The sequence below is a fragment of the Amblyomma americanum genome, chromosome 1, assembly GCF_052857255.1.
Source record: "Amblyomma americanum isolate KBUSLIRL-KWMA chromosome 1, ASM5285725v1, whole genome shotgun sequence".
In the NCBI taxonomy this organism is placed as follows: Eukaryota; Metazoa; Arthropoda; class Arachnida; order Ixodida; family Ixodidae; genus Amblyomma; species Amblyomma americanum.
In genome coordinates, this window is record NC_135497.1 from 149,488,761 (window position 1) to 149,516,726 (window position 27,966).

The 27,966-nt window shown below is 44.1% G+C and overlaps 1 protein-coding gene across 8 annotated transcripts in view; it reads left to right on the forward strand.

Moving 5' to 3' along the window:
• Positions 1-27,966, forward strand: part of Ge-1 (Enhancer of mRNA-decapping protein 4 homolog Ge-1) — an 89,249-nt gene that overhangs the window by 49,892 nt on the left and 11,391 nt on the right. For 2 of the 8 annotated variants that reach the window (XM_077647289.1, XM_077647288.1), the window contains exons 16-24: positions 5,299-5,460; positions 10,363-10,659; positions 17,565-17,721; positions 20,985-21,232; positions 21,467-21,622; positions 23,008-23,111; positions 25,267-25,432; positions 25,606-25,822; positions 26,304-26,502. In XM_077647289.1, the coding sequence (XP_077503415.1) occupies positions 5,299-5,460; positions 10,363-10,659; positions 17,565-17,721; positions 20,985-21,232; positions 21,467-21,622; positions 23,008-23,111; positions 25,267-25,432; positions 25,606-25,822; positions 26,304-26,502 (1,706 nt within the window). Of the gene's footprint in view, positions 1-5,298; positions 5,461-10,362; positions 10,660-17,492; positions 17,722-20,984; positions 21,233-21,466; positions 21,623-23,007; positions 23,112-25,266; positions 25,433-25,605; positions 25,823-26,303; positions 26,503-27,966 lie in introns of all 8 variants that reach the window. The other 6 variants (XM_077647293.1, XM_077647292.1, XM_077647287.1 and 3 more) reach the window with 3 other exon arrangements.

Sequence of the window (27,966 nt, forward strand, 5' to 3'; positions counted from 1 at the left end):
TACCTTAGGTCACAGAGGACAAGACAAAAAGCATACGACGAACACCACGCTTGAAGCCCTTGCACTGGCGCATTTAAAGGTGCACTAAAGAGGAATGTGAACTCGTCTTTTTACCGCAGGAGCTCTACCTGCACGTTCCGGGCATTCTTAGAAACTGCAAATTATTATCCTGTTCGGCCGATTGCCTTAATTAAATCGGATTAAACATCCCGGCTCCGACCTTTTTTTTAACTGAACACAGTAAGTAGGCAGAGTCAACCAACACGTGGAGAGCCTTTCAGCCAGTCCAGTGGTGGCTTCGCTTTCACTTTTGTTTTTTAGGTTCCTGTGAATAAACAGTTCCGGATTACGGCGGTATATCTCAAGCCTGTGTGTCTTAAAGGTGCACTAAAGAGGAATCTGAACTCGTCTTTTTACCGCAGGAGCTCTATCTACACGTTCCGAGCATTCTTAGAAATTTCGAATTATTGTCCTGTGCAGCCCCCCTACCCCATTGAGTTCAAAAAAAGGCGGGAGCCGGGACGTTTAATCGGATTTAATTACGGCAATCGGCCGCACAGGACAATAATTTGAAGTTTCTAAGAATGCCCGGAACGTGTAGATAGAGTTCCCACAGTAAAAAGACAAGTTCAGATTCCTGTTTAGTGCACCTTTAATGGCGTGGTTTCGTTTTTTGGGACAGTGTTTGGGCCCATCACAAGTCTTGCAGTCTGGTAAAAGCAACACATGAAATAAGTAGACTACTTGTCATGAATGCTTTGTTTTGGGGCGGCATCCCACACAGGTTGCTGCTCTTGTGCCCATTTTGCGAACCATGTCGTTGTGTTTTGCCAGGAGTGCCCTACGCATTGCTCCCCCCGCCCCCTTTTATTTACCAGACTTCACTCCTCCAGTAAGGAGGTATCTGGTCACCTTACAGTGCTGCGTGATGAACTATATGAGACTTCTTTTGCTGAACATAATTAAGATGCGCCAAGGTTTGTTAACAAGGTATTGGTATATAAATAAAGTTTATTAATGCAGTAAAACATTGGTAATTTGGACTTCAAGGGTCCAGGAAGAATGTCCAAATTAACAAATGCCCCTCCACAAATTGCCAGAAACTGTTCACATCATAGTAGGTTTATTTAGTGAAAACCAGAGCTGCGCTCGTCTGCTTTTAAAATGAAAGCTGCCTGGAAATGATCGTTTTTCTTAATATTATCAGGTGCATACTGCTTGCACGCTTTCGGGACATTTAACGGAGAACTGCTGCAGAACACTAAAGGCCTTTGTGGCCTCCTTCACGGTGTGACGCAAAACCAATGGAGCCTCCTCACAAGCAGCAATCTTGAATCTGAAAAGGCACACCACCATACAAACTGCAAACAGTGCGTGATAAGCGTGCATTTATACCACAATACAAGAACGGACGTTTCATGCAGACGGAACTGAGGGAAACGTGTTGGCGCCAGAACTACGAGACTCTCTCTGTTCGGAAAATGAAAAGAGTAGTGATGCACCAATCAGCGTCTTGAAACTGCGCAGAACTGTACTCTGTTGGTAGGGTGATGCGCTGCGGGGCCGCCATCGCTGTGGCCTAGAGCAAAACTCGGTAAAGGGAAATCGAAACTACATGGCCACACAGTTTTTCCGCACCGGAACACTCCGAATGTCATGAGGCTTGCCGTTGCCTGGGATGAGGCGTGCATGCACACCTCTCTAATGTGACAATAGACACGGCGCAGGATTATAGCACGAATGCTTGCAATGTTGTTCATATAGCGAACACTGCCTCCGGTCGGGAGTACGTCTGAATTAACTGGTGTTTGCGCAGCAGCGTCCAGATTAACAAGCGTCCAACACCATAGGCTTACATAGGTGTTGCCTGGGGCCACGTCGGTGCGGAAGGGAGGCAAAGGGTGGCCACGCCAAAGGCACAGAGGTGTACCTACAAATTTAATCCCCCCCACTCCTCGCTCTGTCCCACAAATTTCCTGCCATTACTGCTAGTAGGCCTCACAGGTAGGGGAGTGCAATTATTGGTTTTTGGTTTGAATTGAATAGTAATTTTCTTTGAATAATTTCGAAGCAAATATTTCGAACACTTCTGGCACAGAAAAAAGGGTTGAACAGCACAAAAAAAGTTATCAAAATCTCATTTTTCTAACAATTAAAGCTATTACGTGAAAAAAAAAAACGGGGAGGGGAGAGTGCATTAAAGCTTTGTCAAACAATTCATTGAAGCTGTGTCAGCTTTTTGCAAAAATTGCAGTCGGAAATTGGGGGAATCTACCTACATGTGGTGCCGACGTGTTTGTAAGATATGAGTCCTGTATGTGGGACCTCGTGACTACTGCTCCTAAATGGCCCCTGAAATGATTTTGATGGTCATATTGTAAAGCAACAAATCTGTACAGGTGGTCCATATGAGTATTAAGGCCAGATTTGCCAAAGCTCTGCATTGGCCCACTATAAAGGTCTTTGTGGGCACTATAATTTGTAAATTGTTTTCAAAATATCTGCTGGCAACCGATTAGGGTGACACTTCACCGCACGTTCTTATACGCCCCTATCCCACTGACGTAGAGGGGGCAGTCTGGGCGAGTCATCTCATTGGGTGTTCCCAAGTGACATGGGGTAAGGTTGGGGTAAGGGAATGGGGTAAGGTTGCGTGAAGTCCCAGCCTGTTTCCTTTAGTTCAGCTCTCAGCTCTTAGGCGCCCATTCATGGGTTGAGCTGCCTCGCTGCCGTCGGTGTAATCGAGCCATGGAGAAAGAAAATAAATATTGCAACGACTAGGTTTCTAACCCATGGCGGCGCAAGCAGATCAGCTTTGCTGACAAGCATATTAAAAATGTAAATATGCCATTTAAAGATTGTATTAACTTAGTTCATAATAAGACAAGAGAAGAATGGCAGTTCAGATGCAAAAACAATAACAAACTACACATTGTAAAACCAGTGCTATGTGAATGGAAATCATGTTTCCACCAGGAGCGGTTCATTGAAGTTATGTAATGTCGTCTCCGTATAGGCCATACACGCATCGCACATAACTTCCTATTAACAAAAGAAGACAAGCCTGTTTGTAAAAGATGTGGAGATGCGGTAACCATTAACCATATTTTATACTCGTGCAGAAAACTTGAAGAACTAAGGAAAAAATGCTTTACTTGTATAATGAACACATTCCTTTACACCCAATGTTCCTCTTGGGAGAAGATGCAATTGTCAAAATATCCTGCCTGTTTATCTTTTTAAGAGAAACAGGTTTTCTCAACGAACTCTAAACTCTTACCCACTGATTCGATTCATATTTTGATACACCTCAGCCACCTTATCAGTACTGAGAAGAAGGCAGAGATTTTGTTTTACTGGTTGGGGGGCTCAACATCCTTGCCCAGCCAATGCCTGGGGAGTTTACCCGACCTTTTTTAAAGCATTTAACATCAGCTATTCATAAAAAGTTTCCTTTTAGCATTAGGTAATAGAAAACAATGTTTTACGCTCTCTACACGCCTGATGATTAATGTGTAAAAAATTCTGCGCAGAACAACCTCTCATACCTTGAGTTTGGCGCATGATGGCCTGAGTTGCCTATGTGCCGTAAAACCCAACACAACACACACAACACAGCCTCTTGCGCTGTGCATCACACATCTTGTCGTCTTCTGCTAATACTGCTTTCGAACTGATAGGCACATTCTTGTTCGCTCTGCACTGCATGTCAGTGTCTTCTGCTACAGTGTAGACCACATGTAACAGAAGTTGTGGGAGTTGCAAAAATCTTGCGCTATAAGCGGTACCGCGTTATAACCAAAACATTGCGTTTTTAGGCTCTTAGGATGCGAAACGGGCTACCTACCTTTTAAAACGCAATTTATTGCACATTTCACACACGCACGTGCGCGCGCGTCCAAGGGGGAGTTCTTAAAAGAATGCCCAGGCACCTTGCTTTTTGTTAGAGCATCAGGTCACTTACTGGTATGCTCGGAGCCCTAACTTCTCGAAACCATCTAAAGAGTGCTGCGTCCACGTTCTCGTACTTCGACGCACGAATTGTCTTCCCCGAACGCGAACTAGAGTCTTGCCGCAGTTGCTGCCGCACCTTGTCCAGGAATGACACTTGAATGACACGATCTCCTCTGCGCTGTCTCCCTTCACACCTCGGTTTTCTGACACGTCGGCTCTCTGCTCCTCGTGCTCGCCGCGCTCTTCGTCGTCGCCTTGCGCACACCATTCGCACTGCACACGCGCAACGCTGGGCTGGCACGCGCAGCGCTCCGCTGTCTGACGTATCACTGTCGATGCACCTCGTTCAAAAATCACAGCCACACACGAAGAAGCTCCACCGCTACCGTTTTGGACAGTGAAAGAAGCCGCTGAGGCCCTTGCTATTGTGGAGCAGTTCTGCTTCCGCCACTCCCGATAGCATGCATGAATTGAAACATTTGACGAAACTGCAAGAAATCACTGTTGTCGTGCAGTATTCTTCTTGAAAGGAGACGGTTGCTCAGGTTCCCACAAAATAAATTTTTTTTGGTTTGACGCAAACGGTTCTTGGCAGTTTCGGGGGCCATTCAGTAATCCAAATTTCGGATAATTCAACTGTTTTTTCCACTCCCTTGAAGTCCGATTTAACAAGGTTTTACTAGTAAATTATGCTGAAGATGTGTGGAAAGAAAATTCGGTTTTCAATGTCTTTCTTTTCTCTGCTGTGTTTTGTGGAAAAGCATTTGTCTGATTTGAATACCGCTACTGATGTTCGAAATAATCAATTCACAACCAGATTTTATTATTTTGATTCACTTCGCAACCGGAAATTTGATATTCACACAGCTGTAATTAAAACCAGACTCTATGTTGCATGCCTGTGGAGGGGAATTGGGAAAATGCTTGTATATTTCAGGGCATATCGAAGTACTGAAGGTTCAGAGTTCATCCAGAGCCTTCGTTCAGTATATTTGATAAATCAGACTGCATCTTTGCCACGTAAAAATTAGCTCTGCATTCCTTTGCAACTGCTCAAGCTGGAGCATCGGAAGAAAAATGTAAGGTCTTGTGGTTATAGTCGTCATTGTGTGGCCTAGCCATCCAGAACAAAACCTGTAGCTGATATAGGGCCACCAGTTGAACTCATTTCAGCAGCAAGTAAAGCCTGCTGCGGTGGTGGCTCCATCAGTACCCCACCTCTGCCTGTTGAATAATTTGCATAAATTTTACTTTGCCAGGTTCGCATGTGTGGATGTATATCTTTAGTAAAAATTCGTATATTGTTACAGCCATGTGGTAATTTTTTTTTTTAAATTCTTTTAGATGATGCTGATGTTCCCAGCCAGAAAGGCAAAGTTCATGGTGATGATGACTCTTCAGGCTTCGCAGAAGGAAAAGTGCTGCTCAAACCAAGTGACTTCGTTTCTCCTTCAAATTCTTCAACTGCCTTCAACCCCTGCACTGCAGCTGCTTCTACTAACACAGGTTGGGGGCGTTTCGTCTGTAATTGTTGCTTAGCTCAAGCAGTTCACATTTGTCTTTATAACGGACATGTAGTGGACAGGAGTTTTTGTCCATTTTATGAGAGATCTTTTATAAGCTGTGTTTCGTGTTTTTATTACTTACTGATTCCTCACTGTGTTTTATGTGATCACCCAGTGACGGAGTTTCGCAAAAGAAGTCTATAGCCTCTTACATAAGCTCATTAGCAAAAAAGGTAGCCATTCTTTTCCATGCCGTATGCCTTCTACTGCACTGCAGCTGCAGTTGTTCGCAATCTGTGTTTGCACTGTTTTGTTGCAGAACAGTAATACACTTAGCCCTTGGTAACTTTAAGTCAAACGGAGAAAAGTTCTGAGATGAATGGTGTTCAGAGATACACAGAGTACCTAAATTTTTTTAGTGTACTGATCGTGATTTGTAAAAATTTGAGCCTTCTGTCCAGCGTTATTTTGTAGAACAAACGCAGCCGACGAAGCGCGCACCGGCTATCAGCGCACGATCGCATTGACAAGGTGGCCGCGGCCTCCGCTTTTTGCCTTGGGATACGGACTCTCTTCACATCCCGCTTATATTCTCCAAGGTCTCTAAAATAAATTTGGCAAGCCTCGAAGTCGGGCGTATGTCTGCTATCAGCGCGACGCTGAAACTGTATCAACTATGCAGCAGTGGCAAGGGCCACATGTTGCAGCGCTGGCGGAGGATTGCACGTTGGCTCGCAACATAACCTGCAGGCTATAAAAACTGCTGACTGTGATGGCTTTTTTTTTTTTTCGGGTTTTCATCTTCTTGATTGCTGGAGTAGCACGAGCACCTCCGCTGCATGCTGCTGCAATTCTAGGTGCGGGCAGATGCCCGCACGCTCGCTCCCGTGCCCTGACGGCAGTTTCGAAGTCGTTCTTCACACAGAACCGATGTGCCCTTGTCTGTATTTAATCTAGCTTGCCCATTTTACATTATTCAGTCTTAATAACTATCAGACGAGCGATCACTCCTTGCTTTCACCCTAGTGCACCACTGGGACAGTGGCTTCCGCGCAATGGCGCTGCATTATTTACTCAGTTGCTTATTTACTCATCTAATGAACCCACTTTTTTTCTAGAAAAGTTAAATCATCAGTTGGAGGAAGGGTTCATTAAATGGAGAAAAAAAAAAGTGGGGAAATCTACATAGTTTTTCAATGTGCGCCCAAACTTTCCCAGTGATTCATGTACCGCTGCATGCTTTATGTAGAAACAGGTTCCGCAGCAAAAGTGCCTTCCCCTTGTGCCGTTGTTTTCTGAAATCATCATATAAAGGCTTTTAAAGGGTACAGGGGTTCAACAGATGAGAATTTGTGCTCAAAAGAAATTTGTTCCAAGGGATTTTTTTCTCCCAGAAAAATTTGCACTAATATAGCGATCCCCTAGCCAGAGGTCAGAGTCTAGCTTTTACAACAGTGCAGTGCCGAGCGGTATAAGCTGGGTAGGTGTCATTTGGTTTCGCGCTACCAGCACAAAGCTTACCACATATATTCTTGAGTGACGTGTTGGGAGCCAATCTCAATTACTGTAGCATGCAATTTGCATCAACAGCTTCAACCTCTGGTAACCGACTAAGCTATGGTTGTGATGCAACGTTTGCCTTGGGACAAGCGCGATCTAGTGACTAAAGCTGTCAAACCAAATTCGTAGTGAAATATCGCATGTGCAAGCCTGTGCAATAGACAACGATACAACAACTTCAGCGGTCTAGTTAACTAAGAATGCAGCAGGACCCGCCATTCAACCTTGGACCTGCTGCTGTGATTGAATTGCAGCTGTTGGAGCTCGCGCGACAGCGAGCTTTTCCTGCAGTAGCGGCACTCCTCGCCGTGAGTGGCACCCCTGTTGGTGCCGGAGTTACGCCCACCCGCTGCCTCTAACTGGCACCGTTATCTATGCCGCTTTGCCTAGGTTAGGGATAATATGAATGTTACTGTTTGTGGTTCTCATGCCTGTCCTCATGCCTCATCGGCCCGCGAATTTTAAAAACTCATAATAAATTGCCGGCTCAGTTCCGAAGACTCATACTTGGTGTGAATGCTTCTTAGCATCATTTCTAAGCATTGGAAGCATTTACAAGCAGCTTTTTATTCATTGCATAGTCCCTTTAACTTACTGAATTGCATTCATCATTTGCTCAGTCACTGCGGTCGAAATTTAGGAAACAACTGCGCTCAATGGGCAAGCACCACTGGTCCTAGTATGAGAGCGTCATAAGTGGGGTATATATGTAGGAGCAGTAGTGTGTTGTTCTGTTCAGGATGTACACGAGCCAATTTTACTAATGTTCAACCATAGTATATGTGTTCCTTGTGTGTGATGTATGCTTGTATGTGTGTGTGTCATTTTCCATGACGGCATACACAATTCTCTTAAGAAAACATGGTATACCAGGCTGAGCGTTACCCTGCAGTCCTCACATATAGTTTTTCTTTTGCACCTTAAAAATCATGTGGAACCAAATTCAAAATCTAGTTGGAAGCAACTGAAATATCCAACTGGTTCTAATTGAAATTTCCATTATTATTTTTTGAACCTGGTAGTTCCAAATGGTCCCCTTTGTGAAGTGGTCCCACTTGCGAAATTTCTACCTCGGATCTTAAGAAGGGCATTGTTTTATCCTAGTTTTTTAAAAGCATACCTCTGATGCCAGCAGGGACAGTTTTAATTTAGTTCATTGCAAGTCAAATTGCTTTTGATGTTATACACATCAAGACAGGACCTGTACAGTGAATCAGAATAATTGATACCATCAATTGTCATTTAGTAATAGTGGAATGATTAAAAACAACGGTGTTTGTGTAGGCAGGTTTCAAAAAAATGCTGCAGTAAGAAACGAAATTGCACCATTTTAATTCTTGTGCTTTTACAGTAGACCAAAAGCTTGATGATGGTATCAGTTGATGGTAAAAATTGATGGTATCAATTATCCATAAAGTTTACAGCACTCGGAGGCATCATAGTATTATGCTCAGATTTCCCGATTATCAAGGAACTAAGTTGAAAATGGATGCCCAACCCATAACCATTGCCAGCTACATATAGAAGAAATAAGTGTAGAAAGTTGATATAAAATTTTGCACTGGGATAAAATTAGGATTTCTCGCTTATGAGGGTGTTGCAAAAAAGCGAGTTTCAAGAAAAACAAGAAAGGTTACGAGTAACTACAAATAAATGTCCTTAAAGCAACATCCAGGGTGGTTAAAATCCAGCACATCTGTAGCTAAGTTCCTTTGTGGTCTTGCTTTTCTTCATTTTGCTCGTGTGGTAGCCCACTCTTTCTTTTTTTTTTTTTTACAGTAGACCAAAAGCTTGATGATGGTATCAGTTGATGGTAAAAATTGATGGTATCAATTATCCATAAAGTTTACAGCACTTGGAGGCATCATAGTATTATGCTCAGATTTCCCGATTATAAAGGAACTAAGTTGAAAATGGATGCCCAACCCATAACCATCCTCCCATAATCCATAATCCTCCCATAACCATCCAAGATCCAGTAGGTTCCAAACGGCTTGTGACCGTTTAATTATAGCCATAATAATAAATTATAACGATAATAATTATATCCAACCATAATAATAAAACATTGGAGTGCTTGTGCAGTTCTTTTGTGGATTTCAAAAAAGTTTTTGTTTTTTCGGTTGACAAGTTTTGTTTCGAGCGGGATAGTTACAAACAATGCTCTCAAGTTAGTGTAAACAATAACAAAATAACCGCTTAGCAAAAACTGGTTATTATTGCATTGCTAGATAATAGAAAGAATAAGGAACACTGTGTTGTAAGCACTTTTTTTTTAGTGGATGATTAGTTTTTATTTTATTGAAGAGTGAATTTCAGTGGTCAAAATATAATAATACAGTGGAAATATAAAATGTCATTCTAGAAAATTTTAAAGCCTATGTATAAGAGCATTTGAAATTTCAGACGTATCGCAACTGACTGCTCGATTTTTCAGAGCTCGTTCCCACTCGCCGCCAATGCCAAAGCCGCCATATAATCTGTACAGTCGAACCTTGTCGAAAACTTGATCAAACAAAGCGAAATTCAAGCTAAAGGGCGGATATTTTGTGTGCATCGACGCTTTGCACCCACAGGGTATTCTTGGACATTGTACGCCTCACAAAATTGTAACAGCACCTACAGTTTTCGGAACTAATCTATGCAAAGTTATTCGTCCCGAATATGGGAAGAGGTAGCAGCAAAGCACATGAAAGGCGTACGGCTTCACGGAGATGGTGGGCACGAAAGTAAATGGTGGTGCATTTCAAAGCGTAGTGAGGATACTCGCAGCAAAATGCACCGCAACCCTGACTTTTATATCGTAAAACCATCAACAACTGGGTTTTTTGATGGCAGACAAGACTCCTCTTGTTATGCACAAGCCACCGCAGATTGTATATCGCCAGTTATGATGCCGATTTTGGCTTTAGTCGCTAGGCCTTATTACGAAGGCCAACGCCGACTGAGTGCTTGCATTATCCTTTTGTCGGTTCTAGCTGTTTTGCCATCTTCGCCTTTTCACTCCGGTCCCTTCGTACTGAAAGCACAGCGCAGTTCCCTCAGCGGCAAGTTCACTTTCGCGTCTATACCTTGTCTCAAACTGTGCGTCCGTCGGAGATGTGCCGAATTCAGTACAGGCATCATACGGCGAGCTTGTGAAATCATTCAGCGTCTGGTGTCTGTGCACACGATGTGCGGCAAGTTTTAGTCTTGAGGAGCTTCAGATTGTGCACAACTACTGACCCCTTCCTCCGGTATATTGGCAGTAAGTTGAAGCGATACCTCAATGGTATGGTGTGCCAGATTGGTGGTTTTATATCCTTCTATGCTAATGTTTGTGATTTTGTGCTTCTTTTGCTAGACCCACTGCCACCCACTACATCACCGTGTGTTCGGAATACATCAACGCCGGTCCCAGGTGAGCTGTGCTGTAATCCGATGCCAGGATCACTGGCCTCGCCTGGAGCAGCCAGTGGTGTGCTTGACTTGTCACGGAAAGGGGTTGGAGGGGATGCTGCTGTGGCCAAAGCTGCTACCACCAATGGAGATTGCGAACTGTCTGACCCACCTCAGCGAAAGTTGTCTCAGAGAAGTACAGCCAGTTCATCAAGCCAAGAGGTTGCTGACATCATGGCTCCATCGGAGATGCTGGCTAATGGTTTGCAATGCTCTTATGTCCATTAATCGTGCTTCACAGTTCTTATGTACATGAGTAGACTTGGGATATTCTTTTCTCTCAACTAACTGTCACAGTCTCGCTGTCCAATTCTTAAGTTCTAGACTTATGTATGCCTTGTGTCGAATGAAGTACTAGTTCCAGGCACATACAATCCAAGCGATATGTTCAACTCTTCTGCTACCATTTAATCCACTTATAACGATACCAGATATGATGATATATCGCTTATAATGATCAAATTCTCTAGATTTATCAATTCTTCCATTGCCCCTATGTAGAAATGCACCATATATAATGGTACAATGATCAGCAAAATAACTGATACGACGATGGAATTCTGGGCGTCCAGATGGTGTTTACCACCAAAATTTGTCTGAAAGTTTAATAAAAATTAAAATATCTTAAAGTGAATGGCATGAAAACTCTGCAAATGGACAGGCGTGGCAAAATAAGTGAGGTGGTGTTGCGTATGGCCTTGGGAGCTGAGCGCTATTATCATCGCAATCGCAGGAAGGAGGTGGGAAGAGCTTGCTTGGCCGCCACCCTTAACGCTTTCTCACACCAACATAGTTTCCGCAGTTCTTTAAGAATTTACTTTTTTTTTTAAGCATTAGCTTTTCTTAGCACGTTCTTCCTTTTCACGATGTCTACGGCACAGACCGTGGCAGCGTGCCAAGACACTGTATGCCGATAACATCATGGTGTGTTTGTTTTGATGGAGCTCCGGTGGGGGCGGTCCCCTCTGGGAACTTGGTGGAGTGCCACGACGCTTTGCATCCTTGACAGCAGCACAGGTGGCGGTGGCTACTTGCATGGTCTAATACCTACATGCATGGGGGAAGAATATGTGGGTGTGTTCTTTTTGCTTCTCTTTTTTGATGGCTTAGATATAAGGATAATCTGTTATAAGATTGGATTCTCCAGTTTTCTCAATATCGTTATAACTGGATTGGACTGTAGTCCTATGTGCGCAAGCATAATTTACAGGGTGCGCACAGGTCCTTGAAAACCCTTGAATTTAATTATTTCGTTTTGAAGGCCCCTGAAAATGCTGGACTTTTTGCTGCTCCTTGAAAATCCTTGAAATTCCTAGCGTAGTACATGCAAATGGCTATTAATCAGAAAAAAAGCATTTAAACTATTTGTATTTTCAATATCGTCTTTCAATATGTGTGTTTCAGGCGTAAAAAATCAGTTTGTGCTAATGTAGCCAATGTTGCGCAACGGTTAGCCACATTGGAGCGACTTGGCTCTGAAGCCACCTTGAGCCGATTCAAACCAATCCGATCTTGGTGCTTTGTTATGGTGGTTGACGGCATTGCATTGTGCCATCGGTTCTGCACCCGACTTGTTGCGGCTGAAGCATCTGACTACAAAGAAAATGCTTGGGAAAAGCAAATTTCAAAGCGCATGGCTTCACAAGGATGCTTTCAAAGACTGGATTGCACCAGATACGACGAGTGAGCACCGCGCAAGATGCTGGCCTCGCAGTAAGACCTTCGATATTGCCACCATGGGCGAGTCAGTGTTAAATAGCCATATAAAGAGTGCTAAGCATGCTGGCGTCATGAAGATTGCAGCCCACAGCTCTGTGCGAAGGTATTTAGTTCCAAGTACGGGGCAGCAATGAGCCGTCCTGCCTCCTTCGCAATCGGGAAAGCTAGACAATGCTTGCAAGGCACACGAGCTGGTGACGAACGCAGAGATTCTGTGGACTTTGAAGGTTGTCACATCGCATTTCTCCTATCGCTCATCATCGGAAGCAGGAAGCAGGCCAGCTGCTGACCCGAAAGACGCGGGTTCGATCCTGGCTGCGAGGGTCGAATTTCGGTGGAGGCGAAATTCTTGAGCCCCGTGGGCTGTGCGATGTCAGTGCATGGTTGAAATCTCCGGGGCCCTTCACTACGGTGTCCTTCATAGCTTGAGTCGCTTTGGAATGTTAAACTTGCATAAACCACAAGCCAGCATGTTGAAAAGGTTGAATGCGTATTGAAAAGAGCTCAAGAGTACACTGTGACAACAGAGAGCAGCGGTATCCTACTTCCATGCCATCTGGTGGCAAGTGGCCGAAACGGGTACACCTGTCGCGACACCCCTGCTCCTATCCGTGTTTCGCTGTTCTGGCACCTCTCCTATTCTTGCACTGTGGTCTGTGCTGCGGGCTGGGCAATTTTGTATTTATATCTTTTTCCTTGCCCATTCTACTCTTTGGTGTCTGCGCCGTAAGCACAGGCACCAGCTCGGGCAAATCTGAAATGCCGTCCAAATGCTGTTCTGCTTTGATAGGCCTGCCACCACAGCAGTAGAAACGAAGGGAGCAAGACAACTGTGCATTTTATCCGCCGGCCAAGAGAAGACTGGGTCTCTGTAATGCTTTGCTGCACTGCAGTTGGGGCTCCCAAAAAGTGTAGTGTTCCCAAGCGATGTTATTATGCTCGCCAATGAGAATGGGCGGATGGAGACAGGCGCAGTCTTGAACTGGATCTACAGCGTTTGGTAGAAAAGGCCTGGCGGCAGTTTAGGTCTGCAAGTCATGCTTGTTCTTGATGTGTTCAGGCACCAGATGAGCACATGAAGGACTAGCTCACCGCATGCAACATGGACCTTGTTGCCATGCCCGGAGGCATAACATCGCAGCTGCAGCAGCTGAATGTCTTCTCCACAAACTGGTGAAGGACAGGCTCCGGGTGCTCTACACGGAGTGGCTTGTTAATGGCTGCCACAGATTCACATCAAGCAACAGGATGAAGCATGCATCACTGCAGGACTTTGTGGAATGTATGAAGGATGCATGATGCTCGGTCCTGTTTGGCATGGTCAACGAGGCCTTCAAGAAGTGCAGAATTTCAAATGCTATGGATGGCACTGAGGATGAAATGCTTTGGGCTGTTGAGAGCAACAGGGAGGCTTCAGACAGCGTCAGCGACTGATTACGATCTTCTTGGCCAAATGAGGAAAAACGAGTGAGGCAGTGGCGCATTTTACTTCATGACCTTAGAGCAGTTGCAATAAAGGTTGGTTGCTTCTAGAGAAAAGATTCATTTCTTTTTCGAAGCATCCAAATCTGGTGCACGTTACAATTGAGGGCGTCGCACTTTTTTTCTTTCTGACCATGAAAAACTGGTTCGTGTTATAATCGGGTAAATACGGCATTTTAACCTGTCTGCCAAGCGGCTGGGAGAATAGATCGATAGTTTTCTAGAAGTTCCCATATGCTTCTTTGCGATCACATCACTATGGATATAGGCAAATGTTGAGCTGTCAGTATACACTGGCAACAGCGTGGCAGTTGCATATACTTCATTTCATACATAGCAGTCAACGTTGCCAAAGCTAGCGCGCCTGTTCGCGCAGGCTAATCTATGCCCAAAAAGTTGTTCGCCATACAGCCAAAGTGAACACAAGCATATCTCGTTGCGACAAACCTTAAGTGCTGTGAATGGCACTTCCTGGACTTCGCTTTACCTCTTGCCAAATTTTTGTCCTGCGACTCGAGACTTCGGGACATAAGCATGACATGCGGCAGTATACCGTAAAAACCGGACTATAGGTCGGACCGGAATATAGGTCGACCCCCTAACTAACCAATTCTAAAAATGAAAAATCTTTTTCAATGGGAAAAGTACCGAAAGACATCCTTACTTTGAAACAAATGCGACTCGAGAGGTTGCACAATGGTGACAGTATTTAATTTCATTTAAATGCTGCTTGTATGCACACCCGGAAAATTTTTCAACAATATCGCGCACCAATCGGCCCGCGTGTTTGTTTCACAGGCAAGTACGGCGCCGTAGAGCAAAGCCCTCCTCTTCATGAATCGCCGCAACCAGGATGGCGAGCCTTTGAATTGCGCCCTCGTGAGTCTAGAGGCACGCGCGATCTCTGCCGCTTTCACGCGGATGCATTCGGCAGTCACAGGCAGCGATCTTGCTCGCAGCGCAACGTTTCCTTCCTATTCTCGACACATTACGGTCTGCCCACGAAATGATGTTTTCTTCTGGTTGCTGCAAGTTGTAATACGCAGCTTCTGCCTCCGCCAGTACTGAATGCTCTTTTCGGATACTCCAAATTCGCGCTGTGCCGCCAGGTTCCCGTGAGCTTCCTCGTACTCAATCGTGTTTTTCTTGAAGGCGACGGTAAATTGCCGTTAGCTTCCGCTTTGCATCTACTGCACGGAACTTCTTTCCTCCATGATCTACTGAAACGCAAAATGGCGGCACTGCTGCTGATGGCGATGGAGGCTGTTGACTTCAGCCACCCATTGTTGCAAGACTTCCGTATTTTTCCCGCCAATGACCGGTATATAAGACGGGGGTCGACTTTTCACCATGGTTTTTTGAAAAAAAGTTCGACCTATATTCCGGTTTTTACGGTAGTACGTAGCTGGTAGGGAAAGTCGCTCTGACTCCGTCCCTTCGCAAAAGGTATTTCACACTCAGTGCTTATTATAGCCAGAGGGCCCGAGCACTGAGTCCCTCAAAGGTCGACCGTGATTTTCAATGCTTCCACTTTGTTTTATATTGCTCGTTGTTTTTGTCCAAACACTCTGATGTTTCAAGAAGAATAATTGATAAGCAGAGTAATATGGCTTTGCAGACACACTAGTTCCGCAGCCTCTTCAGCGTTGCCTGCTATGTGTGAAACGGAATATAGTGCACGTGATCTGACATGGAAGTTAAATGCACTGAAGTCGGAAGTCTGGGATGCCAAAAAGATATGAAGCCAGAGCAGCCAACAAAGTAGTCCGTCGGCAATCACTTTTGTATTTTGTTTCTGTGGTGTTGAGCTGAGTCTTATAGTTATAGATCTGCTGGTATATGAGTGCATAGAAGGCTCACTGGATGAAGAAGCTGATAACTGGTGGCATCCAAGAAAATGCTGATTGACTGGCGTGAAGTGCGATGTCGTAGCGAGGCCTAGCCAATCGGCGCATGCTACTTGCCGCTAGATGTCTGCTGAGCTATTAGATGGTGTGTAGTGTGGCAAAGCTTGCATGAGCCAGTGCAGTCAAAACAGCAGCCATGAGTTGCCTCTCACTCTTGGGCGTGTTCAGAAGTGTTGGGCGTTCGAGACACCAAGCCAACACCACTGTAAGAGTAAAGGAGACTGAAGCCAAATGCAGGAAGCTCCGATGCTATCGCATAGTCAACACATAATGTAATTAAGTGTTCCCATAATTTTTGTTTACACTTTGCAACTCGCTACAAACCTTCGCATGCAATCAGGAGAGTGCACAAATTCCTGTGTGTTGTCACCGCCTTGCGGCATTGCAGAAATGCATTGCTGTCTACGAACAGCAAGGAAGCACCCAAACATTATTGCGACACTTGTTTTTTTCTAACAGGAGTGTCTAGCAACACGCTTTTTGCAGCTTGTGTTCTTCAATGCATCCTTTTGTTTGTACCATCATCGGATGCACTTCTTGTCCACGGTGAATGTCCGGCTTGTCGCACGCTTGCCGTGTTCGAGAGCAAACTTCCAGCCGTGTAGCTATTAAGGTGCTTGCCCATTGTGCTAAACTTGCAATGCCCGGCGGCAGCACATGAAGAACACAACTAGGTGAACGACTACGGTACCACAACTCCCGTGCCTTTGACAGCTACAAAAAGATGGAGGTGGTGATACTGATGCCGATATGGATAGCAGGAGCTCGCAGTGGAGGAAGTTGACGACGACGATGATGATGCCCACCCGACCCACAGCCTCTGGTGTCGTCCGTGGACGGCACCGAGAAGCTCCTGTGTGCATGTGTGGCCTGCGTGATGAAGCGAGCCGTTGCTCGCTGCCACGGCGCATGCATTTCAAAGGCTATTGCCATGTGGGTCGGGGAAAGTTTGGGTGCGGCCCTTACACAGGTTTATATGGTAAACGTTTTTTTTTTTACCATTCTCTACAGGGATGTGCTGAAGAAAACCGTTTTTCAGTGTTGCTGCTCTTCAGCAAAACACTTATCTTGCAAAATTAATGTCAAATCACACAAAACATTTTTTATTGCACTCATAGATGTCGACCAATGTCACTGTAGTGATTCTTCAATGAAGGACGTGACAGTCAAGGTGCTATAATCTGCAGCACAAGGACGTGGCTTCGGCACGCCTCATATCTTTGATAGCGCTCAAAGAACTATTCAGATGTAGTGATGAAAGAGTCAGGACTACAATACATTTGATTGTACAGTCCTCGATTTGCAGAGTCGCTTAATTTTTGTACAGTCAATGCTTACTTTTTGTGCGTTGGAGAGGAAATCTATCCTCTGGCAAGTGCCTTGAACTGTAACTATTATAATTCGTACATCATGGGACGTGTGTGGTGTCACTGGTGTGTGATGCGGTCACCATGTGCCAATCCACAAGGAATATCAGTGATGGTATTAAAATGCATAATATTATACTTACTGTTATAAAACTTGGTTGATTACTTGCATTATCTTGTGTGGTTTGCTGATGGGAGATTGGAGAAACTGCATTGTGGTGTTTGTTGTAGCAGGGTTTACTGTACATTTTGAAATTACTTTGAAATGAGGATATATTTCAGATGACAGCTGTTAAAAGAGGTTTACAGCATGTTAAGAGACATCTCTGATGCATGGTTCTGATATCTGCAGATTTCCTTTGGCAGCTTGCAGTTAAGAGGCAAATTCTCAAAATGGTGGGTTTAGAAATTGGGTTCAACCCTTTTTTTTATAGCGTTTCCCGTGGGTACAAGAATTGAAAAAGACTGTTTTACTCAACTAAGGGTTCCAGATAAATGCCGAGACAATGTTAATTGGATGTTTATCTCTGCTGATTGGTGTTTGTGTCAATTTCATCTAGCTGGAAATAGTACAGACGAGGAGGAAGAGGATGATGATGAGTTGGATCCAACTTTGGACTATGATTCTGCAGCTGACGAGACTCATCCTGGAGAAACTGAGGCTGCAGCACATGAACCATCCCTCCTGACTCCACCTGCAAGTGAAGGCCAGGAAGTCGGGGATGCAGGATGGCCCCGGCCCCCAGAAAAAACTGAAGGATTTCATGTTGCTCCAACCACTACCACAGTGTAGGTGTCGTAGTGCTTGGCATTGGTGCCCAGCTGCTATAATTTGCTTCCACCTGCGTTTCAAATTGTAGAGGGCTAGTCGTTGTGGTTGCTCATTTGCTGATACAGTAGAGCGCTTTTTAGTGCACAGCAGCACATTTCACTCCTCTTGCAAGGACACAGTATATATTATGCATGCGCATGCCTGGATATGCCATGAAAATCTTACACACTAAAAGTACACAAAACGAGGTAGAAGTCAACTGGCACTAGAAAAGCTTTACATGTTGCACCAACAAGTGCTTGTTACATTTAATGAATGACAATGGGAATATTTGCCTTTGTATTGAGTTTTCACATTTTTCCAATCAGTAGTGGTTTTTATATTATATTTGCCTGGACAGTACTGTATTTATCCGTTTGTAATGCTCCTCCCCCCCTTTTTTTCACCAGAAAAAAAAAAAGGCTCGAAACAACATGCTTGTTGCAGTTAGATGCACTTTTATTTACAGAAAAATGGTCATCTGAAATTACAGCGGTGAACCATGGGTTGTATGCATTTAATGCTGGTGGTCACTCCCATCTGGATGTATGTAGTACCATGTCATAAAAAAAAAGAAACCAGTAAATTCGGATGCAAATTAGTTGCGCTAAAATTAAAATGCAAACTGTGCATTATTTACCCAGATCGCTCATGGTAGCAACTTTTCGTGACGAGCAGTAGGTAGTGTTAGAGCGAACTTATGATTAGTTAGTTTTCTTCTCGTAACCTCCAGAGCATGCATTGTGCTGGAATCTGAAACTACAGGACCATTTGCAATTTGGTTATCCACTTGCCTGGGTAGTTGTTCAGGGCACACATGAGTGTGGGAAGGCATAAAAAGTGTGCTGTATTATCACTGTCATCTCCATTTGCTTTCAGCTGCTGGCCTTGTAATTTTGTGTTGCATGCCTGTAGCATTGAGCTGCGCTCGCCTTGATAATGGCAAAGAACTGTCAAGACAGCAGCGTGAAAGCAGATGTGAATGTCTCTTTTTTATCCTGCACAAATTGTGTTTTTTCCCTGTATTCTATTATATTTCCTCATAAAAATGTATTAATGAGGTTCTGCTGGCATCACAGCTAACATTTACAACATTTTAAAAAAGTGCCATCAAAATGGCTGTGTGGTCTTTTTCATGTTCTTGTTAAAATTATTCTGTAGTTGTTTATGAACAGCCGCCTTCATGGCTACACTGTGAAATAAGAAATTTATTTTAGAAAGTTTTGTTATATCTGTTTATATGTGCCATGCTTCTGCCATGTACAGTAAAACCTCGTTGATACGTTTTATTTTTTAACTGCGGGAAAAACGTATTATCCGGGAAAACGTATGATCCAAACCGCCTGATTTTGAGAAATGTAACGGTTGAATGGGGTAAAAAGACATTTATCGACTTCACTTTATAAAAATGTCGATTGGCATTTCTCGGCATAAGAGCTGAACAGATCCTATTCCAGTGCTCGCTGATTGCAGTCCGCGTTCGCGCTGTCTTTAGCGCGGAAGGAAATTCGTAACGCATCCGGTCCGTCGACAGCAGTGACGAAAGTAACCAAAATCTCTTCCTCGTCATTTTTCGGATGCCTCGCCCCTTTACTTCCAGGTATTGTGGAAAAGCCACCGCGGCGGCTGATTGTCACAGTGTTTCTGCTTTTTAAGCCGCGTTTCCCAGACCCGGCCCGTTCGTATATATACGCATCGCTGTAGCTCGTAAGAAGCTTCGCCTCCTTTCCCTTACGCACCGCGAAGAAACCTCAGCGTTTCTCTTCTTCATACCGCGTCCCCGCAGAAACGGCCATCGAGAATGCTAGCGCGCCGTTTAATGATGCTTCACCTTGTGGCATCGAGGTACTGCAGAGAAGCCGCCACAACGGGTGACTGCCGCAAAAATCACGTTGCGTGCCCTCTCGTTTGGCCCACTTGTATGTTTGCAGATGTGTGGTTGGTCAATAAACGTATTATACGACCGTAGTTTGTCGAAATTCTAAACGTAGTAGCCGGGAAATCGTGTTTTCCGCGAACGTATTAACCGGGAAAAAATACAGTGTAACTCTATGGGGCTTTTTTTAATGTCCGCGATGTTGAGCGTACGAACCGGGAAATCGTATGAACCGGGGACGTATCAATGAGGTTTTACTGTACTCTCGTTCGGGGTAACTTAGGCACATACGGGTGCAGCGACAATAATACTGAGTACGTTTCTGCATTTTAAATTTTCTCACCCATTCTGTATATGATGGTTTATTATGTCATTTGCAAATGATAGCAGTGATCAGTAAAAAAAAAGTACATTTAAAGGACATCAGCACATATAAAAGGTGTTTGAAATTGTGTATTTTAAAAGCTGGTGAGGACATTTCTGTGCAATATTATAGGCTTAAGATATTATTTCCGCCCATTCTGCAGCAGTTTGCCCATCAAAAGCCAGGCTAAGTGTTAAGTCAACCACAAATCCGGAGTGCAGAGTTATAGCTCTAAGTACTTCCGTGCTCTAAGTACTTATATAGTAAGTATATAGGAAGTATATAGTATGGAATGCCAACCCACAACGAACACTCAACCCGAAATGATCGACAGTCGCAGGCGGGGCCATGCTGCTGCAGTTGGCTGCTGCTGAGACTGAAAGTAATAGCTAACCACGACAACCTCTAGTGCAAATAGTTTCACACTACATTAGCATTTTTAACAGAGCTATATAGAAACAATTTCTAACTTGTGTGGTGCGCACGTTATTTTTTCGCGTCTCTTCTTCTGCTGCATATCTGGTGTCCCGAGTATACATTCGGGTTGAGATCGAATGCGAATGGGTTCCCCAAACTCATTCTATCGCGAACGTCATTCAAACTAATTACATTGAATGTTCCCCTGTAGCTGCCGATTAGTGACACTAGATGCTAATGCCATTCGATTCGGATTACATCAAATTTTGTTGTGTGATAGGGGTATAACATAGGTATAATGGACTTCATTTTCTTTAGGTCAGGTGTGAGAAGTGCGTGCTCTGAAATATTATGCCCATACTGTGGTACTCACTAAATATGCATAGGCTTCTTGGAAGTCACATTCTATGATTCTGCAATCTCTTATATGATGTACTTGGCTTTTCTTTAATGAAGGACAACCTTATAGTTGGATGTTGAAATAGAAAATCTGAAATGTTGTTTACATTGTCCTGTTGGCACCACCGCATCTTGATTGTCCTTAGCTACCATTAAAAAAAAGTTTTTGGTTTCTTGTTCTTCAGGTGTGACCAGGAGGTTGGTGCGGATCCACTTGAGCAAGACCAAAACTCTGCTCATGCACTCAGCAGGCTAGAACTGCTTATTTCTCAGCATCTGGAGGAAAATAATGCATTGACACAGACCGTGGGCACTCTGAGCTCACAGCTACGTGAAGATCATGCCCAACTTCAAAAGTTGCAAGAGTGGCAGTCTCATGAGAAGGACCTGGTTTCAAGTCTTTTGGCTGAATGCAAGGCTAACCGAACTTCTTGTATCCTTTGGGGAGCTTTTTTTTGTCTTTCTCTCTGTTGCATTTTTGTCGCAGGATTTTCTCTTTCAGACTTGGAATTGATTTTGTGCTGTCGTAAATGAAAATTTCTGCATGTGCAAGTGAGATCTACCATGAGACAGGCTACATGAGACAGAGACTGTGATTGTTGGCATTTTCATGTGTTTTGTTTCGTATTTCTGCCCACACAGCTTCTATTCTTGACTCGTGTGGTAGTTGCAAGGCTCGAAAATGCCATTTCAAAGTTGACTGAGCTACAAAAAGTTGGCGTAGAAAAGCAGTCTACCATGGTGGCTCAAAGCTTGGATGCCATGCTCGGTATCAACTTGGAGAAATTCATCGCCAACGAGTTCAAGATTACTGTTGTCCCTTGTGAGTACTGGTTTTATGAGCAGGTGCTTATTTTTGCAATTGCTGCCAAGCTTGCATGTTTTCAAAGTATGAAAATAGAGCAGAATTGTGTCTGGAAGCATCAGCTGCATTAAATTGATTGCTTGCAGTTATGTGAGATCATTATGACTAATAACTACGAATATGAATATTGAATGTCTATAAGTGTAAAAAAAAAAATTTGTGTCATTCTTGACATATCTTAACTGTAATCAGTTATATGTATCAAGGAATATCTGTTGTCACAGTGTAGACCAGATGGTTCTGTGCTGCTGATTCTATTTGCAACGTTCATGAATGGTGGCAGCGTTCACCAGAACCAATGATGAGGGGGTAGCATGACAATGATTGAAGGAGCAGTCGAGTGTTGTTTTGTTTGTTGTATGCACCATGTTCTTTTTGCATGGGGCAAACTTGAAAGATGAAATTGATTTTTGTAAGATGCACTAGCGTGCTTAAAATGACAGCAGCGACCGGATTTTCTGAATGGAGATTGTATTTTGAAGGGCGACATAAACCTGCACGCGTTTGTTTCGGTCGAATGGCTGGAGGCAGAAATAATAAAATTGCAAATTGGGAGGCCTGTAATAAAGCTTATGCAGAAGTGCTGTGAGCACTCTGTTCTGCTGGAGCATCTCTTTTGGGGGCACAGTGTGCAAGCAATCATTTCACTTTCCTCTCTTTTTAGTGGCGATGTTTTGGGGACAGACACTTTGCGGGGCAAGTTTGTGCATAGCTTCCGGAATTCAAGCGCAACAAGGACAGCATTAAAAAAAGCGCATATCCCGTCGTTCTCCTTTCTATGTGCTGTCCTTCTTGCGCTTGAATTCTGGGGACAGATGCATGGCATTACTTTCGCTTCTGTAGGTTAAATTGTTGCCTCATGGGGTTCTTGATTGTCTTATTTTTTTTCTTCTTCAAAGTGGCAGTAAAGTCCAGCCGGTGCTCGTAATGAAGTCTCTATTCATTGCGTATGCTGGAGGGTTGTTGGTATGGTAACGTGTTTTGTTTTTCGCAGAGTAGTAGTTCCAAGCAAAACTTGTGTGATAAGAAACCTGTTTGTTCAGATTCGCTTATCACGATTTATTTCATGGATTTCAACTTCGCTTCCAAGATTAAATAAATGACATAAATGGCTATAAATGACATTTGGCTGCTGGCCAGTTCACAGGGCTCGGTATTGCAGTTGCATGCCATTGGAGTTGAAACCCTAATGCTTAGGACTGCTGGGATCTGTGTGCATTGTTAAACTAAATTAATGTGGAGCATTGCACTGAGGCTGCCTCATACCTCAGTGTTGTTTTTGCACACAAAACCTTATTGCATGATGCAGTCAGAGGTACTGAATTTTTTTTTTTTTTTTTCAGCCATTGTTAAAATTATTGACCTGACAAGGTGTGAAATTTCTGGGAGACTGGAAACAACTGAAGCTCTCATCAAAGAGAGCACCATCAAAGCAGTCAAAAGCAAGGTTGGTTTTCTGCTCTTTGGACATTAAATTATCTTCTTTTTTTTGTTGTCAAGGGGTGTTGTTACAACAAACAGTACATTTTGCACATATTTTGGTCTTATATAAAGGTGCCCTGGCAACAAAAGGGCAGAATTAAACATGTTTATGCAAGAGTTAAATTTTGGAAATGAAATTCAAGTAACTTGTATTTTTCATGATGCGAATAATATACAAGTTTCAGCTAGCTTGCAGTGTTCTCAGTGTATGTATTTCAGTGTTGTTGAATTCGAAAGGTTTTTCCAATGTTTATTGAAAGAAAATTGCCTTCATGTGCACTTACTCTCAGGGAAAAGAGTTAGGACAATCAAGAACTATGGAGGGCCAGTGATCATAGTTCTTCATAGCCGAGCATGAATTTGGAGGTTCGGTTCCAGCTAGGGCGACTGCATTTCAGTGATTTTAGAATGCAAAAATGTATAAATTAACCCTAGTCAAAGGCAGTCCAAAGCCCTTCACTACAGTGCATCTCATAGCCGAAAGTGTTGCCTTCACAAGTGAAAATGGTGGAATTCGATGCTGGAAAGGTGCCATCAGTGCAAAGCAGAGCCGGTCAACTCTCGTAAAAGCCCATATGAATCCATTTCTGATTTGTCTGGCAACTTGTTTGGATTACAGTTCTCAGTCCAACACTGTCATTACCCTTTTTGTGACCGTTTAGAACGTCTTTGGGTAGAAGTGCAATCCACTCTGTTTTGTTTTGTTTTAAGATATTGTGTTTACCGTGTAGTTAGCAGCACACATTTATTCAGGAAATGGAAGCATGGTGTGTGTGCGCACATGCTTTGCAGGCTTTCCAACAATGTTTGTTCATATTGGTAATTATGCTCATACAAAAGATGTGTGAAAGCTACTCTTCTCGTGTGCAAGTGTTTGTATTATAAAGGGGCAGCTGAAAGTAGGGAGTAAACATTGTAGCACCCTTGTCTCCTGCATGACATTTACAGCTCACTTATGGAGTACACAAAGTGATCTTGCCTTAAAGCTGCGAACTGGTATTGATTCATATTTGAACAGCGCAATAAAATGACGGGACACAACGGGGACACAGCAGCGCTTGTGATGTCCTTTCTTCGTTGTGTCCCGTCGTTTTATTGCGCTGTTCAAATATGATCTTGCCTTTGCTTCTTATAGTCACTGCGGTGGCTCAGTGGTTACAGCGCTCAGCCTCTGACCCGAAAGACGGTGGTTCGACTCCGGCCGCGGTGGTTGAATTTCGATGGAGGCGAAAGTCTAGAGGCCCGTGTACTGTGTGGTGTCAGCACGCGTTAAAAGATCCCCAGGTGGTGGAAATTTCCGGAGCCCTTCACTACGGCGTTCCTCAGCCCGAGTAGCTTGTCGACGTTAAACTCCATAAACCGTAAATCTTTGCTTCTTATGGCGGCCTTATCCATCTGTAGTGTATGGTCACCTAGCTGCCGCGGGCATAAGTGGGCTCCCACATTGCACTCTCATTGCATGGGTTACTGTGTACACCTGCAATTGATTCGTTATTGAGGTGTCAGTATTAAATCTGCATCATAGTCTAGGTGTCACAAATGAGGGTTTAAGTTTCCAGTATTTATGCTGTGTTGAAATTAACAAAAAAAATTTGTCGAACTGGGCCAATAAACAGCCCTCCTGGTCCTCTAAAACTGGCACACTTTGGCAAAAAACAGCAATTGTAATTGACCACATACTTCCTCTACACCGTTGTCTTCTCAGCAGTCATTGGCAGGTGTGGTTTACTTCAGTTACACACTTGCAAAGAAAGTCTTTGTGTACAGTATCTCACGGGAAGACTGACAATTCGTTTGTGCTTGTTTTGTTTTGTTTTTCATGTCCTTGATTCATTCTAGCCTTGGTATCAGTGTACTATGCTGTAAGGGACTTGCCAGTGTTCTTGTGATGACTTCTGAACAGTAGTTCATTACGTACAAGCTTCAAATGGTACTACCGAGTAGGTCGGGCAATGTTTATTTACTCCCCTAAAATGTTTGGCTAGTGCTTGTATATAAACTGAAGAAAGCAGATTAGCAGCAGGAAGTTTATTCTACTTGCTCCAAGTGTGCATATATTCTTGCTGCTATGGATTTAATCGTAACCACGTGTGTGTCTTTTGTTTCTCTTGTTCTGGTAGGCGATGTTTGATGCAGTAGCACAAGCTACCAGTACTTCCATACAGTCCCATGTGGAAACAACATGCCGAGACATTCTGGAAAATGTACTGATGCCATCACTTGACCGCCTGTGCCATAGCTTGTTCTCGCAGCTTGGCGAAATTTTCCAAAAGGGTACCAGGGAGTGTAAGTTCTTTGCATTTAATGCAGCTTTATGACTTTTATTTATTTAATCGAGAGTCATGAAAAGTGATCTGCAATGGTCCTTGGAGATTTTTTTTCTAGCATTAACACAACATAAAGGTGGCTGTGTTGTGCATATGTTCATGACACATTTTGTTTTGTATTTTGTTTTACAGTTCTTCATCAAGCACAGGAGCACATTGATAAACATAATCAAGAACAAGTAGCTGAAGCTATGAAAAAAGTCCAGTCAGATGTGGAGCGTAGCCTGCAAACCTTCTTGCGAGACCATCAGGCAGCACTGGTGCCGCCAGATTTTCGGGCACCTTTTGATGAGGCTGTGAACAACGCTTTGCAGGGCCTTGAAACAGGGCTTTTGCAGGCACTGACTGGGTTAGTCAAATATTTATATAGCAGTCTCATTTGCTTTATTACAGTCAGACCCTGTTTTAATGATCTGTCATACATCACATACCACTTACAGGGTGTCTACCAACAGGGAAAACCGTGAAAACTGGGAATTCTCTGGGAATTTGGATAATCTGGAAAAACTCGGGGGATTTGTGCTTATATCAGGCAAAATTAGCTGCAGCACCACAGCAGTCATTAAAACTAAGTCGGTTCAAAAAGGCACAGCTAAGTACGGACAGAATTCGTTGCTTTGCTAGCGTTGGCAGATCGCGAACAGGCGCGCAACTATTTCCCTTTCTCCCAAAGCTGTGCCGCCTGCATCGCGTGCGCCCACCCCCTGCGACAGAAATGGCCGCTTTGAGTGTAGTAAAAGCAAATCATTAATAATTTTTTGGCATGAAGTTGCACTGTCAAGGAGTGTTCAGACTGCCTCAAATGCTTGTGTGTGTAAAACTATCTGCAGGCAGCAGGAAAAGTTAATGAACAGCCTGAAGGAGGAGATGCATGGTGTCTTGAAGGAGTCTGTAGCTGCAGCCGTAGCAGAAGGTGCAGCAAGTCGCTCGAAAATGGCTACTCCTGTCCCTTTTGCTGACCCTCATCTTCTGCTGCAGCAAATCACACTACTCATGCGCCAGGGCCAGTATAATATGGCCTTCCAGCAGGTGGGTGTAGCGTTTTTTGTTTTTTTTTTCCTGCACTGCTGCAGGGTCTGCTAGTACCCTTCTGCTTATATTGCTGTTTTATTTCTTCCTTCTCTTTTCCCCGAAGAATATTGACCATCTTGTGTAGAGATCACCTCTGCAGCAGTGTCATGAAAATAGAATCTGCATGTTAATGCTACTGTAACTGTGAGTCTGGGACAGGAGGAGTACAGTAGGTATTCATTGTTTCGCAGTGCTATAGTCGAATACAACTCTGGAGTGAAGTTCCATTTCACAGAGCCTCCCGACAGCCACCTGCAATGTCAAACTAGCAGATTAGTCACGAGATAATGTCAAACGGTCAACGCCTTTTTCTGGAAAGCCTCCCTAGAGGGTTGTTTCCTGCTTTTTTCCCAAGTTGTATTCTACTATAGTGTATTGTGGTGTGGCGTATTGTGTATTGTATTGGTGTGGTGTATGGTGTATTGTGGTGTGGACATGCAGAGCTTCCAGCAGCTTTTGTCCGTGTCGTATGTGTTTCTCCCCTTTTTTGTGCTCGTAAAATTTTTTACGCTGCAGTTATGTGGAAGCAAAGTGACCAACTTGCCCAAAAGCTCGTTTTACATGCAGAGCACTGCATTAACGAAGGTTAAGGCATGTACGGCTTTCCATATTTCACGAACCAGCATGTACAGGCGCGGCCAGAATAATACGGACCACAGGAACGGTCGCAGATCTACAGAGAACTGCTTATGCGCGCTACCTAGCATGAGCATCAGGAACTATGCATGTCGGCACGCGGAAAGAGGCGCCGGGGCACGGACCCACTTTTTTGCCGCAGGCCTATCGGCACTGCTTAACGTATAGTCTGCGTGCCTGCAGCAAAGGAAAGGCTGCGTGCTTCGTAACGCAACACAGCTTGGTGCTCGGCGCACGACATCGACGATAAACTCAGCCCGCTTGGAAGAATGCATCACCTGGCGGAATTGCTCGGAACAGCTCAGCATCTTTCGAGCAAACATAACGCCAGGGTTGAAGCAAAGAGTGGGGCTCGGTGGCAGGTACTCTGGCTGCATGCGGACGGCCAAGTGTTTCTTTCTGTCGTTGATAGGTGGTGCTTAGATGCAGTTTCTCCTTGATACGTCGCCTGTCGCGTGCTCCGTATTATTCTGGCCGCGCCTGTACCTGTTGCAGCCCTGTGGACAGTGACACTGCAACATATTTCCGGTCCTCTGGTAGTCTTGGCGCAGCTGTTCGTCATGGGCCCTTAGTAGTACAGTAGCAGTAGTAGTGGTAATCGATCGGTAACATGAGGTATGGCATCACATCTTTAGGTATGGTCACCTCAGCACTGTCGTGTGTACTTGAGAGCTGCAGCATGGCGGACATCTTGGTGTTTAATTGGAGCTCCGGTTGGGCAACATCGTAGCAGCCAGGGTAACCAGCTGCTGGAGGGAGTCCACATTCTGTGCAGGTACCTCCAAG